The sequence below is a fragment of the Drosophila erecta genome, unplaced genomic scaffold, assembly GCF_003286155.1.
Source record: "Drosophila erecta strain 14021-0224.00,06,07 unplaced genomic scaffold, DereRS2 tig00000000-arrow-pilon, whole genome shotgun sequence".
NCBI classification, from domain to species: domain Eukaryota; kingdom Metazoa; phylum Arthropoda; class Insecta; order Diptera; family Drosophilidae; genus Drosophila; species Drosophila erecta.
The window spans coordinates 5717534-5733224 of NW_020825194.1; the positions used below are offsets into that span (position 1 = coordinate 5717534).

General features: G+C 45.7%; 1 protein-coding gene across 1 annotated transcript in view; it reads left to right on the forward strand.

Moving 5' to 3' along the window:
* The first annotated feature begins 5914 nt into the window (after positions 1-5914).
* LOC6555401 overlaps positions 5915-15691 on the forward strand; it is a 41267-nt gene continuing 31490 nt past the window's right edge. Inside the window, exon 1 of the mRNA XM_001981615.3 lies at positions 5915-6531. Within this exon, the coding sequence (XP_001981651.2) occupies positions 6474-6531 (58 nt within the window). The 5' untranslated portion in view covers positions 5915-6473. The remainder of the gene's footprint in view (positions 6532-15691) is intronic.

Below are 15691 nucleotides of genomic sequence, written 5' to 3' on the forward strand. Positions count from 1 at the left end.
TTCAATGGGTAGACAAGCGCTTGCCTATTATAGATAGTGTAAAGAGCGATGGGACCGACAATTTGCATATATAATAGGTATATGTATATGCTGCATACCATATATACCATACATGTATGTGGGTAAAAGTCGGTCGTGTGTCGCGTTAAGATTCCCGCTTAGCCGCATTAACGTCATTCAAGATGCGCGTCTAAGCCGCCATCGCCATGCACGACTGCATGCGTTGCTCACACATGAACAGCGAATTGTTGCTGATTTTGGCTCCTGCTCCTGCTCCTGCGTTAGATCCTGTTCCATCTGCGCAAATGGCACACATACACATACTCGTACACACAATACTTGAGCGATGCCGCCGTCATTTGGCCGTGTTGAACACGTTTTCAACACATGTTCCGCACATGACGGTGGTGGCGGAGCCTTCGCATTCACATTCGAATGCCACTATGACTGGGGGCTGCATCCTGTCGCTGCAGGAAGTCTGAAGTCAGCTTGTATAGCTCGCTCGATCTGGAAAACCAGAAGCCAACCTTTGCCTTTCAATCCACTCGCTTTCGTTCGTCCTTCTGGCTTTCTGCTGTTGTACATTTATTTTGTGTTCCGAGCCCCAGTGGCAGTTTGCTTTTTTCTGCTCCCTTTGCTGTGCAACTTGTGCTTTGTTCGATTTCAATTACTACAAATGATTTCTCCATGTGTTCGCTGACTCTTTCGGTTTCTATGGTCCGCTCCTCGGGGCTTCAGATCCCTCATAGTTCGCCAAAAGCCTTCGGGCTGGCCATATCCGCCCCCTCAGCACTTGATTTTCATTGACTTTGCACCTCTGCGTTTTTCCGTTGCCTTTTCGATTGCTCCATCCAGCTCGAACTGCTACCAATTTGGGTTGCACATGGCCGGCCGAGGCTTAATAAATTACCTGGAAGCAACTTGTTTACTTTTATGTTGAAAATCAGAAACTTTGTCCCTTTGGCCATTAAGTTAAATTGTGTGTGGTTTGAGGGTGTGTGCGCTTGTGTTTTTCGGTATATCCGAGCGTGCCATCAAAAGTTACCCCGGCCCGCTGACCTCGGCCTTTTAATTATGTATCACTCTACCATACAGCGTACACACGGCCAATGTCCTTTTGCAGGACCCACACGATGTCAAAGTGGCCTGTCAACAGCCGTTGACCACTCGCTCGAGCAATCGACCGGCCATCGGTACAAAGTTTTGATGAGGGTTGTCATCATCAGCGTCAAACAAATGAAAACATATGTAGCGGCAACGGCAGAGCTGGAGCAGCATCATCACCATCATCATTATCATTATCATCATGGGCAGCAGTCGCCAGTGACCAATGGCCAGTGGCCAGAGTCTATATTAATATCAAATGAACTGTGAGCACAACGAATGTGGGTCGCTCTTGGCAGCAAAACGTGCAAGACACAACTTCATTGTGACAGTTGATACACAGGCACAGCACAACAATGAAAGTTAATAAGATTTTACAAGAATGAACCCATCATCGGAACAGTCACCAAATCAACAAGCTAACGTCGAAGCAAGTATCACGAGCAGGGCTCTATTACGCTATACGGCTTAATTCATGTGGCGTGCTTTTGGCACATGGCTTAGAAATAGGACTGAACGTTTTGAGCCAGATTGATTCCCCATTGCGAAGTGCTATTTTCTTGTGCACACTTGTGCACCATCTAATCGATAAATTGATATGAAAACTAACTGTACTAATGTGGACAAGTATTTTTTGCTTGTCTATTCCCCAGTGACCCGTTGTCACGCACAGGCAAATAATAACAGGCTGAATAATAAAGCCCGCTGGCAAACAAAGCGTACCATTCGAAGTGTCTGAATCAAGCCCCAATCGGGTTCAATTGCGGAATGTGTTAAATGACTCCCACTCGTTCCTCGAGGCCGTGTAAAAATAATTGCGGCTGGCTGCTCAATTTGCAGCTGGCTGGTTGGAGTGGTGGCACCACTATACTCGTATCCAACGCCATCAGCCACACCACCTGCACCACTTTTGCTCGGGGGAGCGATGTCCGTACCCTGTTTGTTTAGTGCATATGAATAAAGCAAACACTCGGAGTATTCGCATCGATTCACGCCCACTCTCGCAGTCGGAATTTGGTCCTTCTGGTGTGATATAATCAAAGACTATCGCATTGCGCACTCGACACTTGCAGTAACAGCCATCGCAGTTGACCATCAACCAGGGGCGAAGGCGAGGGGGATTTTTGGGGCTGTTGTGCCCCTTTGAGCAGTAGGCATGACAATTTGAAAATGGTCTAAAAACTCGTAGTTTCAATTTTGCATCATAAAAAAGCTCTTATCTTCATCAACGAAAGAGAAATAATGATCGGATCATAGAATGTTATATACCGCTGAACTCGTAGTGAAATTTCCAATCGATTGGTGTATATATCGGAATATGTTAATTTTTGGCCAATTTTGCCAAAAAAATGTGATGTAACCCCTTATGAAAAATGACAAAAAAGTCATTTTTTTCGATCAGCCCAAAAATGGTTCCGTTGGTTTGCTGAGGTCACCAGCTTTCTAAAACAGTACGTATCATACCTGTGGGCCTCATTTTGCCCGAGCTACAAGCATTTCACCTCATAACTAAGGCCAAAAGTTGTCCCCATTATGTTTTAAATCACCAAGCCAAATTTGGAAAGTTCTTAAGGCACATTTTTTTTAAAACTGTTGCGAGGATTATAGAAGCTAGGTTTCGGAAAATTCGAAGAATGCACATGTATTTAATATGTTTCATATGTTTCAGGCAAAGCTCATGAATGCCATTTCAAATCCAATGCAAAACCCCCTATAAAATATTTCCAGCCCTAGGTCCTGCCAGTCACCTAGGGTGCCACCCCGAACAGAAGCCTTTAGGGGCCAGGAGTTGAGCCCCTGGCTTTCCATGTCCATCGAGCCGAGCTCATTCAACTGGTGTGCAATCGCCGGCAGCCATGGCTCGTTGTAATGCACCTTGGCTATAAAACCAACCCCTGCTGCTGGCTGTGTGTAACTTCATTAGCCCGTGGCTAATACGCAGCGGGTAAATTGCTCGTGAAGTTGCGGACAACGGTGCAATGGCCACCGACCGTAGACCACCGGACCACCGGACCATCGGACCATCGGAGCAGCAGGTGATATCTTGGGACCTGAATCTTTAACTCAATTACCGGGCATTGCGAGCAGGTTGTTGATTTTGTCAGCTGCAGTTGACTTCCCTGGCCCATTTATGCATATGAATTTATTCAAATCACAGACCGAGCAGGCCGAGGGGCCGAGGGTCGAAGGACATGGGGATCACTCGTCCACAATCCTCCTGGTCGAGCTATTTGTTGTGGCGCTGGCGGCGCTAAACTATTTTACATTTAGAGCAGCCCAAAGTTGTTGGGCATTCCTGCGAAACCGGAGCCGATGTGTAAGCCACGTTAGGAACCAAAACCGGGAGCATGGCCCAAATACTTGGCTTCCACAAGCATTTGGTACGTGTGCATGTGTTTCGGCCTCTTTGTTCACATGTTTTCACTTTGTGCTTAATTTGCATTTAAATGGTTTTTGCACTTAGGCTATTTCCCGTGTAAATGAGCTTTGTTGGCTGTTGTTCAGCAGCCGAAAAGGCAACGCAAAAAACAGAGTAAAGGCCGAGCTTTTGTTTTGGCGCCGGTTTGACTTGCATTTTGGCCAGGACGCGTGTCTTGCCAACTTAACATGGCCAAATGGTAAGGCATTTTGGGGCGGTCCAAAGTTCCTGTGGCTGAGTGCTGGAAATTGCCCGGGGTCATGTTTCTTTTTTTACAGGCAGCAAATTTTCCTATGACCTCAGCCAAAGCACAGATTTTGAGTTTCGCGTTTAAAATTTGTATGTTTCTATTTTGTTATTTCAACAATCACAGATTTCCTAAACGGGAGCATAACATTTTTTTTTTTTTATTGCTTTGTGTATTTTATTCTTCACTTGGCTGCATGCGGAATCCATATCTTTTTGTTTTTTAAATGTATTTGTAGTCCTGTTTTAATTGCACGAACTGCAAACGTTAGGCTTTTTTCAAAACCTGCTTCGCATTTACATAAACAAATAGCGGACCGGCAATATGAACCAATATTTGCCAACTAGCATTTATTCCATTTTTCATGCGAACTGGATGCCCCTATTTGTTTAGTTTTCAAGTGGAGAAAAGGGATATATCTCTCTGGTTGCTTACAAAGGGAATGATTCCAAGGTTTAAGGTGGGTTAGTGGCAGATGGCCAGTTGGCGTAGGTGAAGGTCAGCAAAATAATTTCGCAAATTAGCGGCTCCCTCACTTTTTATGACTTAATACCTTCGACTGGATATGTCAGCACATCCCCGCAAGCAAACAAGTCGGCGACCCATGGCCATGTTCCCATTTAGCGCAATGTCAACTTTTGTGTTGTGGTCACTAATGATGACAGGCTGGCAGTCAAAGCCCAAGTCCAAACACACACAGAAAAACAAAATGGTGGCTCGGCTTCGTTCAGTGCAGGACCTCGCTGTTCTGTCCGCGGTCCTTGTTGTGACAATGATGTCGCCCCTGTCCAATTTCCAGCAGGATGGCGGGGCGGAAGAAAGGAACATAAACACAAACTGATTTGATTGTTTGTAATTAAAAGTGTACGGACGTGGGGAAAATGATGCGGCCATGCGCAGGATACGCGGACAGGATACGCCTGCAGGTCCTGATCCTCGTGGCTGAGCATAAAACTTTATGGCCATGTGCCATGGCAGTACTCCTCGCACACCGTCGTTAATTTAAAAAGTAGAAATCCCATAAAAAATAGACAACGGCAAGAAGTTTTGCACGTGTCACAGATGTAGATCCTGGTTAATTAGCTAAAATAATTCCGTGTTCATTTATTCCATCAAAGCTTAAATGCCACTCGGAACCTCTGTGGGCGATGACAGGTCTACAGCCAAGGATTTTGTCGGTTCTCGAAGTCAGAATCGGAATCGGAATCGGAATAGGAACGGCACTGGATACCTGTCAACATGGATATTAGTGGGAATGAGTAATGCGCTGTCATGGTCAAAGGAGCGGAAGCCGTCGCATGAATTAGAGCGACTTGGCCCGGAAGGACGGACAGCATTCGGTATTCATGAACGCCACATTACAATATTGTAGATGCACGTTTAAATATTCGACAAGAAGACTGGTGGGAAATGTAAACTACTTTTTAGTAATTGAAGACAAATATATGTTGTCCTAATGTAATTATAGTTTGAACAAAGGAGTATAGTTGTGAATATGTAAATGATGTGAATAACTAATAAGCCCTTGGTGGAAATAAACTATTAACACTATCATTTTTTCAGAGTCAATTAGAGGCAGTTGATTCTCACGCTAACAAGTATAAAATTTCCTGAACGAGAGAAAGCTCTTAAATCGACTGTTTATGCTATAATTCGATAATAGAAACTATAACACAAATTGTTTTTACAGAAACCAATTACAGACAATTGCTTGGGTAATTAAAAAAAACAAGGCCAGCGGACGGACGTGCTGTCGGCAGAACGACTGGATGGAAGAATGGCTAGATGGCCCGCAGCTGGGCCACACTTAATGCATTTAAAGCGACTGCTTTTGGCCGCCCGCAAACAAAGTGGAAGGAATGGAATGGAATGGCTCCGAATGGCAGCCTGTTGATTCAGGCAGGACTCGCAGGATTCGGGACAGGATTCGGCAGGGAACTGTTGCCGTGGCGCAACAACTGGCCGGATAAGTGAGCGGGAAAAAGCTCCGACGAGCTTTCGCTCTCACTCTCCCATTCTCTCAACGTGCTGGGCTCGGAAAAGTGGCTGGAAAGGCTCGACTCCCACTAAAAAAGGGGGCGGCAGGTGTGGGTGTATCCTGAGCCGTCCACTTTCCAGGCTGGCAGTGCGTGTCGCCTGCCACTTCAGTCTAGGATAAACGCTTGCGACGAGCACAACAAGTGCGCGCATGCAAAGAGCCCCGGAGCCAGTGGTTTTAAGCCAGAGCCAGTGAGCCACTGCCTCAGCCCGAAAGGTCCACCGTGCTGTGTAGTGTAGTGTAATCGAAAGTGAAAGTGCGTCCTGCTGCCGAGTGACTGTGAGAGTGAAAGGCTGGGCTGGACACCTGCCGGCGAGGTCCTTCGAGTCCTGCGAGTGCGCGCGATCCGATCCGCAGGATTAAATTCTCAATAGCTGCGCGCGTTCAATCAAACATGTAACTCCCTTTCCCCACATCGAAACTGCGATCGATATTTGCTTAGGTTTAGGGTTTGGTGGCGGTGCCAAAGGTAGAAACCCCCCGATTCCCAGAACGAGCCACCGATAAATTCTTGCTATTTATTATTGTGAAGATAATCAGATCGCTCAAGTGCTACAGTTAAGATATTGCAAACGTACCGAGTGCCCATTTTCGATTTCAATCTAAGGCTAAACAAGGCTATTACCCCATCTGCCACTGCAGCTGGAACCAATCAATACGAAAATATGAATAGGTTTTGGATAATCGCTTTACTTTTAGGATTACAGCAAACAAAGCCAATAAGTAAGTACTTTTCCTGTGAATTTCATGCCGCATTTCCCATTCCCATTTCTAGTGGCATTTCTGATTGCTTTCTGATGAATAGTTTGGGCACGTTAAAAATAGAACAAATTGAACAGACTCATAATTAGGGGTCTATGCAAATATGAGCTATTTCAGTTGTTAATTTACGTTTCAACAGCACATACTGCCACAAAAATTAATTTATTTTCTCTCTAGAGAAAGGAGGAATGTGTAAGGTAATTTGAAACCTTTTAGTTAGTCAGAAGCAGCGTTGCTTTTGTACATATAATTTAGAAATTGGTTTTACTGCTTTTATAGATACTTGTAAAATAAAATTACGTAGATTATATCAGCTGTGGGAGTAGGTCAGATAGGTGGGTTTACCCAAGCCAGAGAAACTTTATTTTTAACTTTTAGTAGAGACAGATCAATAATGAAGTTATGGGCTTGTTTGAGCTGCTCGTATTTACCGAACACATTTTTTTATAAATCGCCGTTAAACCCCTTTATGCATATGCAAAACTGACGAATGAAAGTTTTTGAGTGGCTAATTGCAAATAGTGCGCAGGTATGTGGGCGGCTGGACGCCAAATGGGTCCTCTTGGCCCTCCGAAAAGGACGAAAGTCACGCACTGGACGCGTTCTCAGCACCTGGCACCTTTGGCTGCTGGCTTTTCCATAAGGCTCATGAATAATTCATTGGGCACGCTTCGATTATTTGCTTCATAAATATACCATCACGGTCCGGTCGCGTTCTTTAAAGGGGCTTTCGATGGCGCAGGATACATGGGGAGTGGGCAATGGTCGGCCCATTTACAGGTTGCGCATGCTGTTAATTTTAATAAATTGTAAATTGCTGGCTTATCAGCAGCAGCGGTGCTCACTTGCAACATGCGATCCTTGTTGGGGCGTTCGATGAATTGCAAATGTCACTGCTAATGGGTATTGCCTCTGGCAGTTTGATTTGATTAACCAACCAATGAGCGCGCCAAAGTATGCCACAAAGTTAAATTTCATTACCGCTTCATTTCGAGCGAAAGTTAATCAAAAAACCAACGAGTAGCTTGTAAAACTCGCAAAGCGGTTGAAGGCTCCTTGCCAGTATCTATTTCACGTTGTCGCTGGCAACGTAATTGCTGAAAAATTAATACGCCAAGGAGCCAGAGACGGGATAAAAACGGAGCAGAAGCCCCAACCAAACGGTGATCATCGCTCCTGTCGTAAAGCACGTTTTTGCAATTTACCCCCCGCCGGAGTGGAGCACGGGGCATGGGGCATCCTTGAGGCAGCGTCATATAAAATGCGCCGATGGCACAGTGAAATCAATTTCAAGTCATTAAACGAAATGAATCTTTATGGAGCGACTTGCTCCTGCGCCCGCACAGATTAGCAGCTGGATGAAGTGTGTGGATGTGGGCGGGCTCTTAACAATTTAAACACGTTGTCTGTTCGGGAAGGCGTAATCGAAACTGCCCTCCGACACTTGATGCGATTATTATTGATTTTCTGTGCTGAAATTGTTCAGATTGAATTATTTATGTGGGCGTTAGCGGTTGGTGGTTGGACTTAATGGCGGAGCGAAGTGGAGTTCATTAGGGAGCCCCTTCGCTTGATGGTCTAATTGAGTTGCCAACTGACTGTCGAGCACTTATTTACTAAAGCAACAAAAGGCGCACGTGACGGGCATACTGGCGCACAAAGGATTAATCCTGCTGATGCCCACACTGTGTTTGCCCAGCTCTTGAAGATGGATTTAATTTTGAAATTAAAGCAAAACATAAATCAATTTGCCTAGCAAAACAGCGCGTTGCCCGCTAACGACACTAACATTTGAATAAATATTGTGCCAGGCCACTTGGGCGACAGAGCGGCCACGACGACAGCAGGAGCAACAGCCGGAGGTCCTGCCTGGCCTTCGCGTCGTATACTTAATGTGGCCACATGTCCATACAGATGTAATAATTGCTATAGCCGCCAGCCACTGCGGTTGCTTCTACATGTGCATTCGCTGCAGCCTCAATGGCAGGGTTCGTCCTGCCCCCAGGACAACTGAAGACGTACCAGTGTGGGGGCAGGAGGGGGCGCAGAAGGACGACGAGGATGTGTTCAGTGTGTACACACATCACGGCGACGACAGGCGACGACAGGCGGGGAGATGGACGCCCGTAGCCTGCAGCAGACTAACTGACTGCGTGGCTGTTGCCGGGATGCCAGGATGCCTGCTGCCTGCTGCCAGGATGCCAAAATGCCAGGATGCCTGCTACCAGCCGCCTGTCTGCCGTATGACATGTGAGGACTTTGACAAAGCTAGCTGCTCCTTCTGCTCCTTCTGCTCTTTCCGCCCCCGGGACTAGCAAGTACTGACTTGTGCAAAGACGCTTTTGGCATATCTAATGAAAGTTTCCCCGCCTCCCTGCCATTGCACTTTAATGGACTCTCACCGCACTCGCTCAGAAATAAAGTCAGACAAATTGGGGGCCAGGCCAGGCCAGAAAAGTTGGCCTACGAATCGAAATAAATATTGTAAACGGCCTATAAATTGTTGCTCTGCCAGCGGGCAAAGTTTCGACTCGCCCGCTGTCGAAGTTAACTTGAGTGGCAAAAATCAGATTAGGCCAAATATTATACATGGCAGCCGTAATGTATGCCGCGCACAATTTGCAGGTGCGAGCAACAAGACAGCAACTCGGCCCACAGCCACAGACTTGAGCAATTTTGCACAAATTTGGCGCAAAGACAATCAAAAAGTTATAAAACAAGCTTCGGCAAAACAAAAGCACGGCTCGAGAGTTCCTCAAGAGTCGAATGGCCGCTGGCGGAATGTTGGATGCTGTATCCTGGATGTTGTCTGCCGTATCCTGTATAGGTGTCTCTGAGGCGTGTGTGTATCGGGCTGTAAAAACTTTGGGCAACTTTCGCTGATTCCATTGTTTTCTTCTGCCCCTGTGCCCGCCTGCCATCCTGGCAGCCTAACATTGCGCATACGCCGCGTGGTCTTATTATCAGCCGCATCAGCGGCGCCGTAAAGTAAATGCAGAGTGTGCAAAGTCTATAAACGAGCGTCAAACTTAAAAGCCCCAAGGTGGCGTCGCCACGCCAAGGACGACAAGGACTTAAGCTTGTTTTTGGGACGCCTCCAGTGGAGAAGGCATACAAATAGAGAGAGGCAGAAAGTCGGGGATTCCAGCCAGGTTTATCGGCATGCTATATTCTTCCTTGCTGGCCTATCAAAAAAAGTTGCTCACACGACAAATTGACGCAAGTACAGAGGCTCGGCGCCAGCAGCCGAGGAACAAGGAAACGGAATTTTATATTTCAGCGTTTTCTATTATTTGTATTATTTATGGAGCTCCTGGCAATGTCGTTAAACGGGAGCCCCATTAAGAGGCCTCCAATAAATACACGCGTGTGTGTGGCTGACAGATGCCAGCTGCTCCAAAGGGGGTCTACAAAAATGCAAAAAAAAATGAGCACTGCGGATCACAGCAAGCAAATAAAAATGGAAAGCTCCCGCAAAACAATTATGCCTAAGTGTAGGATCTAAAATATTTATGAAGCCTGCTTTTCCACTTCCACTTCCGCGCAGTAGCAATGCACAGTCGATTGTCAGCTATTTTTGGCTGTAAAATTGACTTTGCCGAAATAAACGTCAAAGCGACTAAAGAGACTTGGAAAAACTATTAAGATGTCAGCAAATAATTATGCATGAAAGCAGTTGTATAAATCTGGCCGCCTCTTATTGCCAAATCCGCCACTAAAGCGAACTGAGCTGGAAATTGCGAAGCCATCGAGGCGTTGCCTTTTCGAGAATGGCCATAATGCGACACTCCAAGCCAAAAGCTCGGAGGAGCCTGTCTGCCTGCAAGGACGAAAGGCACTTTATCAAAAGGGATTTGCCAACTGCCCGGGGACTTGAAGATGGGGGCGGTGAGCTCTGGAGATATAGCGCCTGCATTTGCCTTCCACTTGGTCCGGGGCTCTGACAGTTTTGTAATAACAATGACCGCAAAAAAGAGCGGAATCGATTTGCCATTTTTCACCGAATTTATGAGTTTATGAGCGACCAGCATCGCTGTGTCCGCTGTACTGTCAGCCACCACTTTTTTCCATTAAAGCAGAGCCGATGACAAATATATTTTATTGCCTCGCCACTCACCACGCCGCCCCTCGAACTTTTGATCCTTAATGAGCCTTAATAGGAACGCTCACAGCAGGAAACAACTGCAGCATAAATCTCGGCCAGGCAAACCCTAATCAGAGCCTCGACCCGAAATAAACTTGAGGAAAATCCATAAATTGGATGGCCACACGCAATGCGAAAGAGCTGACAAAAATTCGCTATTAGCATCGACATGTAAATTGACCAAGTTTGCCCATTCAGAGACAAGAGTCAAGACTCGAGTTCGAATAGAAAAGCCAGCGATGCGGTAATTATTCAGGCCCACATGCCAAGTGCCACAAACTGCTGGCCGCATTCATCATTATCCACAGTTTGATTTTTGCCACAAAGTTTTCAGGCCGCATAACTTTTGACAAAGGTCGAGAGCAGTTTAAAGCAGGCCCAAAGTGAAACGCTGCCGGCAGTTTCTGCAAAATAAATGAAATGAATGATCCTGGCTGTTGCCTTTTTCCTGAGGTTTTAAGGGATTTGAGCGGAAGGCAGCCGGATGCCAAAGACCAAAGTGATGGCGCATAAATTTCTGGACCCCGGGGTCCGAAAGTGCTTAGCATAGCCGTGTGGTCAAGCAAAACAAATGACAGCAAAACGCATAAATTGAACCTGTCCCAGGCCATTGAAATCACAGAAGTACAGCCAGCGCTCAATCCGTAGTCATTAGGCATTGGGGTCATACATATAGCTTCAGTACCCACACTTTTTTGGCTTCTGCAAAATCAGTGATTCGAGGCCAACACGGAAGAGCGGATTCGAGATGGGCTCCTTGCTTACAGCTCAGCCATAACAATTTAATCACGGCCAAAAAAGTCGGCCTTGTATTTTATTGTATTGCTGCGACAGGCAGGCGTTAGCAAGCCGCATGGTGCACATGAAAACGATTCGACGCCAGTAGGCAAAAATTAATTAAAAAACCCAGTGTCTCTACTGTCTGACAGCCCTCTTCAACTAAATAAAAACATGGCTAGGCACTAAAAAGTTTATTATTGCAAGCCCGAGTGAAAAAGAACTCGCATTAAATGCCGAAAAAAAGAATAGGGATAACTCGGCGGAAAGAGTGGAGCAGACTGAATGGAAAATTAAACAGAGCCGGAAATGTCACACATACTCGCACAAGCCGCACCCACGGAGACACTGCGAAAAATGGGGGTGTGGAGGTGGGTTCGCATGGGCGGGGAAACAAGAACAAACAAACAATAACGTCGGCAAATGTCTGGAAAAAGGGCTAGCAAAGTTGGTCGACACTCGGGATGGTGGGAGTGGCGGGAAAAATGGAAGTAAACTACACATTTTTATTATGCAAAGGGGGCGCAAATGAAAGGCAAATGTTTTGTTTTTCATCCCCAACCCAACCACTGCCCACCCACAGTGGGTGTAATTTTGTTTTAGTGCAGTTGTGTGTGCTCACTTGAAAGTGTGTGTGTGGCGGGCGCAGGGGTCCTTAGATCATGGGATCCTTGCACGAGTGGGACGACCCAAAGTAGGCAATAAAACACTAGCTAAAATCTAGGCACGCGCTCAAACGCATGACAAACAATACGGAAAAGCGAGAAAAATGTGGAAAAAACGAGTAGGTCGAACTTTTCGTTTTTTATGAACACCAGAAATGAGACAAATAAAGTGTGATTACTGCAAATTGAGTGAGAGCGGCCAAACACAATGCGATGAAGTGCGAAGAGTCTGTTAGTAATTTGTACGTTTCCACAGCCAGAAGTAAAACGTAATTCAAAGCTGGCAAGCCTCTAAAGAGATTTTCAAATTATCTCCGCTTAAAACTAAACTGCTATCAATATCTAAGGCTTCCCAGCAAAGCGAACGCTGCCTGGAGCCAGTAGTAGATTGTTTGCTCATCTCCCACACCAGCTACTTAATTAATTTCACCGAGTCTTCAATTACTGGCAATGTTTTCATTCCCATGATGTGGCCTCTGGGTTCGTGTGTGCGTGAGCAAGGACATTCATCTGGATTTCTGAAATGTATAATTTATTCTATAATTTATAAATCCATACTGATTAGCTCTGGAAAAATGTAGTGGGAATATCTTTGGCAATGTATAACTTGGAATTTGATTTCCCTGCTTAACATTTATTTATTGATATAAATTCAACCAGACGGCTTAGCGATGTTTGACTGTAATGAAATTGCTAAGCGCGAAAGTATTTAATGCCTGCAGTTAATATTCGGCAGGTGACTCAGCGTTCTAGCTCCTAATGAGCGCCTATGTGGATGAAGCGCCACGGATGAATAAAGCATTCCAAGCGTTAAATTGAATTAATAATGTTAATGGTAGGTGCTTACGAGTGTGCGCTCTTGTGCCTTCTTGACTTGTGACCAGGCTCACGTGTCGTATGCGTAATGAGCGGGCGACTTAGCCACCTTATTAATACCCGCATTTGCGATATTTAAGCATGTGAAGCGAGTTGAAGCCCACGCATTTTTCGCTCTAGCCCCAGTTGATAAGCCCCAGTTAAAATTTCCCGCAAAGCTGCCAGCAAAATCCCGAACAAACGCTCCTGACTAAGGATAAGCTGCTTATTATTCAACAAGCTGCATGGTTCGCCGCTTGCTAAAAATGGCAATCACGGCGCTGCTCAATAATTGTGTATTATATAAGAGAGCAAAGCACAAAGCCAAATACGCGTCAATTGGCAGCCACATGCGCACTCAAGTAAACAGAATCCTTAGGGGAATTACCAGCTGAATAATGGCCCAGGCAACAGTGGGATGCTTGGCCATAATGGCATAGGATAATGGAAAGTGCAGGCGGCAAGCTCTAAAAATTAAATATGAATAAATAACTTTGAAATGCGAGCAAATTAACAGCAGGACTGTTCAAGGACTGCAAATGATGTTAGGGCCAGCCGAAATATTTTGCCAGAGAGCACTGAAAATATATGCAGCGTTGAATTAAGGATAGGCGTTTGGGGGATAACTTGGCCAAAAAACAAAAAAAAAGGACGAAAATAAGGGACAGGAAAAAGGGAATGAACACACACATAAGTGCACGCCTGAATGGCTGCCACTTGTGTCTTTGTAATTGCGACCCAAACACTAATGCCTCCTTGGGGCTGGCCGAAAATGAAAATGCGTAAATTATTGATTACAATCGCCAGAAATCATGCAGTCCAAACAAAGGCCCTTCTACATATAGATTTTATGATGCCCACAGCCTGATTGTTACGCCTTTTGTGCGTACAGAAAATTTGCTTTCAGCCTGGCTAAGCGCTTGGCCGAAATGCACAGACGACCGATGTTCAGGCCAAAAACGGAAAAGGAAAGCCCAGACTCGCCTCAGATTCGCATAATGAAGGCACTTTGTGAGCCCGACTCGGCGTTGATTTTTTAATGGTGCCCCCGGCCAACAGGAGGAATTGGAATTCGCCGTCGTATTCGCATTCACATTCGTATTGCGATTGGGATTGGGATTGGGAGTGAAAGTGGTAGTGGTAAGCAAACAAAGCCGGGCTGGCATTGATTGTGCAAGAACTTGTGTGCGACGCGCATTGTTTCAACAAGTCCTGAAGTTCTGGCCAAGGTTGTTGACGAGGGTTTTGCTGTCGCCGCCGGCCGAGCTGCTTATTAGCAGTCCGCAAATATTCTGCGCCATATAGGTTCCATCTGACCCTCGATTCCCGACTAATGCGCATTTACAGCCAGGCCAGGATAGTCCAGGCTATGCCAACGATATCACATGTTCGACGTACGTACCCTACCCGTGTCCTCGCCACAGACATTAGCCAAACAAATAGACAGGCAGACAGCAGGTGCGGCCAAGTGTCAACAAAAAATGGGGCCCCACGTTCTGTTCTATTTTGTTTTTGGCCAAAATGAAGCTACCAAAAAAATGCGGAAGAACGGGAACGAAAATGGGCAAAAAAAAAATGTCAAACTGTGGGTCAAGCATAAATGTCAATATCATCAGCAGGCTCGAAAAACGCTGCAGGGCCAATGGCGTCATCTCGTCATCCCATCTGCCCATCTGCTCCCTCTTCCAGTTTCCATAGCCCATGCTCGTGTCACTGGACTAATGCCTGTGTAGATTAGAGATTAGCCAACTTCAAAAGGCCCGTCCGGTAGGCGAAGGATATTTTCTCTGGTCGAATTACGAATACCAAACATAATTGTGACGCAGGCTCAAAGTGATGGCGGTCAGGACCGCTTGGTTCGGACAGCACGTGGCCTCGGCACCCATTAATTGTCCAGGTGGGCGTGGGCGTGGCCAACCCCCTACTTTTCCACGTCCACCTGCGGTTTCCGAACATTTGTTGCGGCTCCAAAACAACAACAACAACAATAATAATAATAAAAAAAAAAACACTTATGGGTTGGCGGAAATGTTTTCAATTTTCTGAAAACCGTACAACAGCTGCGCATGTCACTTCTCCCCACGTCGTGACACCAGAAAATAAATAAATAATTCTCCTCATTTAATTGTTTTTGGTGACTAGAAAATAGTGCTCGTTCCGAAATTGAATCGGACTTGCTTATAAACAAATCGGTATATTCCACCAAAATTTGTGGCCGGCAAAATGTCAAATGCAGTCTGGAATTCCACTTGCCACTTGCCACTTGCTGCAACTGTCATGAATGATTGAAATGCGTTTGCCAAACCGATTGTGGAATGTTTTTGTGGAATATGAATAAATGTAGCAACCGGAAATGAGCAAAACAACCGCCTTTTTGTGCCATCCCCTCGATTAAAATTGCATTTGCGTTTCCAGTCGCAAAACTTTTTAAAATGAGAAATACGCATAAGCCAAATGCCAAATGATTGAAACTCAAATTGTCGGCCCTTCTAATTTGGCTTAGTCTCGTTTTTGCTGTTTGGCATGGTTGCGGTATTCCCTGTTGTGGGTTGTTGTTTCTCATGGCCCACACATTAATAATAAATAATTCCCCTTAAAAGTAATTTAAGCATTTTTATGTGTTTACCAACGCCGCCGTCGCAGTCGTCGGCGTTTGCTTTTCATTTCTTTAATGGTCTGC